The sequence below is a fragment of the Notothenia coriiceps genome, unplaced genomic scaffold, assembly GCF_000735185.1.
Source record: "Notothenia coriiceps isolate Sejong01 unplaced genomic scaffold, NC01 NC01_scaffold00011185, whole genome shotgun sequence".
Classification (NCBI taxonomy): Eukaryota; Metazoa; Chordata; class Actinopteri; order Perciformes; family Nototheniidae; genus Notothenia; species Notothenia coriiceps.
Window position 1 is genome coordinate 2,501 of NW_011343886.1, and position 4,348 is coordinate 6,848.

A 4,348-nucleotide genomic window follows, 5' to 3' on the forward strand; every position below is an offset into this window, starting at 1 on the left:
AGGCCTGTTTGTTCCGGCCAACGCCATCAGCTTTCAAGTGGCGGTCAGTATCAGGGAAACAAACCCTTTTTCTGTGCGCATGCACCAGACAAACACAGATTTGTAATCATGTTGTTGTCCCTCAGGAGCGTTCTGGTGCAGTAAGCCTGGTGGTGCTGATGGTGTGTGTGTTGGGCCTACTGAGCTATTCTGTGGCAGCAGCCATCTTGCACAAGTTGGACCAGCTGGATCTACGGCGGGCTGCTGTGGTTCCTCTCTGCGGCCATGACGGACTCTTCAAGTACGAGATCCAGGTCAAGACCGGCTGGAGCCGAGGGGCAGGTGAGCTCAGGAGGGGGACACTTATGAAATGGTATAAAGTGGACATACGGCATTTAATAGAACAATTTGTCTTTACAGTGCAACATAAATACTAAAGTTACTTACTTTATTGGCCTGAAAAATTCATATAACCAATAATGAGTATAAAGAATCATATAAATCCCAAGCAGTTTCAGGCAATTTTCCCCTCCCTTTTCCTTTTTGGGGTCTTTACTGCAATATAAAGTCATACTCCTCCATGGAAACGGCAGAATCATGGCTACAAAAGCGAAGAACTCAAAAATAACTTTTGCACATTGTGGGATTCAGAGGGTTAAAAGCTGTAATGAGTTAATAACCATGTACACTGCTAATATAGCATATATGTGCACCTTTAATTCATACTAAATCTAAAGAGTGAACTATAATTTTGTGAAATGGATTTTGAAATCAAGTTTTTGAAATCAAATGTAGTTAAAATGAAAGAGATTTCAAGGGAGACATAGATAGAGAATTAGGGAGAAATTAAGTTTTAAGACAAATGTCTGTATGTTGTGTGAATGAAACAAAATGTAGTTTTTCTAAGAAATGTACTTTACCCGGTTCAGTGACTCTATTATTAGGATAGAAGGAAAAAAAATGACTGCACGTTAAACATGTTTTGGGGTTATTTGATATAATATAAGCTTCTTCCCGTCCATCCAGGCACCACGGCTCATGTTGGAGTAAGTTTGTTTGGCCGTGAGAGTCACAGCGGGCACCGCCATTTAGACAGCAGAGGAGCGTTCACGCGCAACGCCCTCGACATCTTTCACATCGCCATGGATACCAACCTAGGCAGCGTTTGGAAAATACGACTTTGGCATGACAACAAGGGTACAGAACCACATATGCAATCCAACACAGACCTGTTATCACAGACTTAACAGAGCTGATATTTGAATGACGTTCTCTGCTCTCAACCCTTCCTCAGGTCTGTCCCCAGCGTGGCTGCTACAGTACGTCTTGGTCAAAGACTTGCAGACAGGAAGCAGCTACTACTTCCTGGTTGATGAGTGGCTGTCCGTCGACAATGAAAAGACTGACGGACGGGTCGAGTTTGAAGTAGAGGCATCAGGTGAGAGAATACAACCCAACCGTCAGAAATAAGTATCCACTGATGGTGTCAATTCGCTCACGTTTGTCTTCCTGTTTCCTTCAGAGGAGGCGGTGCTCCGTCAGCTGCCCCGCCGTCTGCGCTGTGAGCTGCAGAGGGCGCTGTGTGAGAGTCACCTGTGGCTGTCACTCTGGGAGAGACCCCCCCGCAGCCCCTTCACCCGCCTGCAGAGAGCCACATGCTGCGCCGTGTTACTGCAGCTCTTTATTCTGGCCAACACACTGTGGTACAGCATTGTGGTGGACAGGAGATACAGGTATGTGATTGTCTACTTGCTCTGTGTCTTTCGTGTGCTTTTCTTCCAACATTTAACGCCCCCCCTGTGTTGCAGCCCTCGTCGACCCGTGTCCAGGTTTTCCTCGTTGGATGGAGAGACGGTGGCAGCAGGCGTGGTGACCTGCCTGATCGTCTACCCTCTCTACCTGCTTGTCTTCACGCTCTTCAGAATGAGCCGCAGCAAGGTAACACAAACCTGACCGGACCTGTAAAGCAATCAAGGTTTTTAGTATCTCCCTCAGGCCAAACAGGATGTTTAAACTTTCCTCTGTGTGTGTGAATGTGTGTGTGTGTGAACATTAGTGCGTATCTGTGGAGCAGGTGCCACCACAAATGGATCAGGAGTCGGTGGAGATTGATGACTTCCTGGATGACTCCATCGCTGGAAGCTCTTTCCTGTTTTATAATGGCGAGGTAAAGTCTCCAAGGGAAAGATTGTGAAGTAAAAAAAAATCATGCCTCATACAGTTATAGCTCAGATGTCTAAACCAATTACAATTTAACACATTTGTGGGATAGGGGCAGGGGATGTTCAGAGGGAGAGAAAAAGTAAACACTGCAGCACAGTCAAAAATAAAGACCTTTTTGAACATTCAAGCATGGAGACATGTCACAGTAGAGGCACAACATACACAGTATATATGAACCTTAAAATGAGGATGTGTTCAGCCCAGGAGTTTTTTAAGTAAAAAGAGAGTGCTGTCAGTCAAGTAAAAAGAGGAGATCTTTTATGCTTTCCATTAGTGAGATCATTAGTGTGCGTCAGACTCTTTCTCTGTCTTTTTCCACATCTATCTGTTAATCAATTATTCTTCTCTGTCTGCAGACAAACTCAGAAGAGACCAATCTGGATTTGCCCACTCCATCAACCAAAAGGTGAGATACTCTGTTGCCATGACAGTCCATTTAGAGAATTGAACTTATTGGAAGAGAAATGCCAAGAATAATGTAGGATTGCGTGAGGATAAAAGAGAAGATATGAATAAAAAGCATATTGGATAAAAAGAGGTTGTTAGGTAAGTCTCACTTCTTAACAAACATGTCGCTGTGTATTTCAGCGGGGAGAGTTGGGGCATGGCTGAGGAGGAGATGGAGGACCGGGATTGGCCAGAGCTGTTGAGTGATGTGTCTGTGGTGGGAGGGGCGGGGCATGGGGCGGGGCTGCCCAGGCTGAAGAGGGGTCAGGGAAGCAGGCACCTAGGTGTTGACATGACCTTTAACCCTGACGACCACGAGGGAACCAACCAGCGCAACAAGCACTTCACCTCCTCAGGTAACCCAAACAGGAAGACTTTTCAACCACATTTACCAATCAGTGACTCCGTCTAATAACTACATGAAGCATTTGGTTGTATTACTCCACTGTCTGTGTCATATGAGAGTGCTGAGGCTGTTCTCTCCGCTCACAGACGAGGATCTGATCAAACACATCCTGGCAGATGGACAGAACTTCTTTCCTCAGGCAGATGAGAGTGAGATGGCTGACCTGTACGTTTGATCTCTGAATATGTTTTGTTTACCAAAGACAATGGATTCAAAAGCTTCAATCATATTAAATTGTTGATTTCCATCGCTGTGTCTGTGCCAGGTCGAGCATTTTCGGAGATAAGACAGAAGTGATTCTCCTCCAGAAGCTGAACGAGCCTCTTCCTCTAGAATCTGTGAGAAGAGACCCACCGAAGACTGCTTTCACCTCAAATACAGGTGTGTGTGTGTGTGTGTGTGTGTGTGTGTGTGTGTGTGTGTGTGTGTGTGTGTGTGTGTGTGTGTGTGTAAGAGTCACCCTTTACATCATCAGAGCATTAATGGCCCACATTAATCAATCCTCAAGAATGAAGCTATCTAAGGGGCAAACAGTGATTTGCTGAGCGCTGAGAATACTTTATAATGGCAGATTTAACTTCTTGTGATTGAGTAAAATAACAGCAATGTCCATTTTATAAATTAAATGCAGATGCAAACAAATGTTTCCTCCAATCAAATACATGAAATCGTAAATACCATCAGAACAAAGTCATTGTAAAAGATGTTCAATTTGATATGGCATCCGACAGTTATTTTCTTCATGGAACAATTATCTGCAAACTGTTCTTCTGTCTGTGTGCTTTTCTCTTGACAAGGGACACAAATCACCCCGTGTTTTTTTGTTGTAAAACGTCTTTCTCTCATTAGGTCAAGAGCCAAGTTTAATGGAAACTCACTTTTCTTTTTTACTTTTATTCAGTAATGAGCTCGGTACTGGCGGCTGAGTGTCTAGTCAATTATATTAATGATTCAATGTGAAAGCAGAGCATTCACAAAGTGCTTTCATTTTGCTGGGGTGTGTGTGGCGCAGTGGGTTAGTGTGTTGAGGTTCAAACCCCACTGCAGTCAGCATGTCGTTGTGTCCCTGGGCAAGACACTTCACCCCAAATTGCTCCTGTGGGGATTGTCCATAGTATTGAGTATGTAAGTCGCTTTTGATAAAAGTGTTGACCTCGTCAGACAATGCAGCGTATACCTCCTGAGCCTTGCCCGTTAAAACGCACTGCAGCATCACAGTCCACACATCCCTAGCCATCTTCAAAGGTTTGTTGCAACCGTTCGAAAAGGATAAAAAAATTTCCACCATCCCCT

The 4,348-nt window shown here is 44.5% G+C and overlaps 1 protein-coding gene across 1 annotated transcript in view; it reads left to right on the plus strand.

Moving 5' to 3' along the window:
* pkd1a (polycystic kidney disease 1a) overlaps positions 1-4,348 on the plus strand; it is a 25,035-nt gene that overhangs the window by 601 nt on the left and 20,086 nt on the right. Inside the window, exons 2-12 of the mRNA XM_010772420.1 lie at positions 1-43; positions 126-321; positions 1,006-1,176; positions 1,274-1,417; positions 1,502-1,712; positions 1,788-1,917; positions 2,036-2,146; positions 2,559-2,608; positions 2,791-3,005; positions 3,142-3,220; positions 3,321-3,436. The exon at positions 1-43 is cut by the window's left edge and continues 222 nt beyond it. Coding sequence (XP_010770722.1) covers positions 1-43; positions 126-321; positions 1,006-1,176; positions 1,274-1,417; positions 1,502-1,712; positions 1,788-1,917; positions 2,036-2,146; positions 2,559-2,608; positions 2,791-3,005; positions 3,142-3,220; positions 3,321-3,436 — 1,466 coding nt within the window. The remainder of the gene's footprint in view (positions 44-125; positions 322-1,005; positions 1,177-1,273; positions 1,418-1,501; positions 1,713-1,787; positions 1,918-2,035; positions 2,147-2,558; positions 2,609-2,790; positions 3,006-3,141; positions 3,221-3,320; positions 3,437-4,348) is intronic.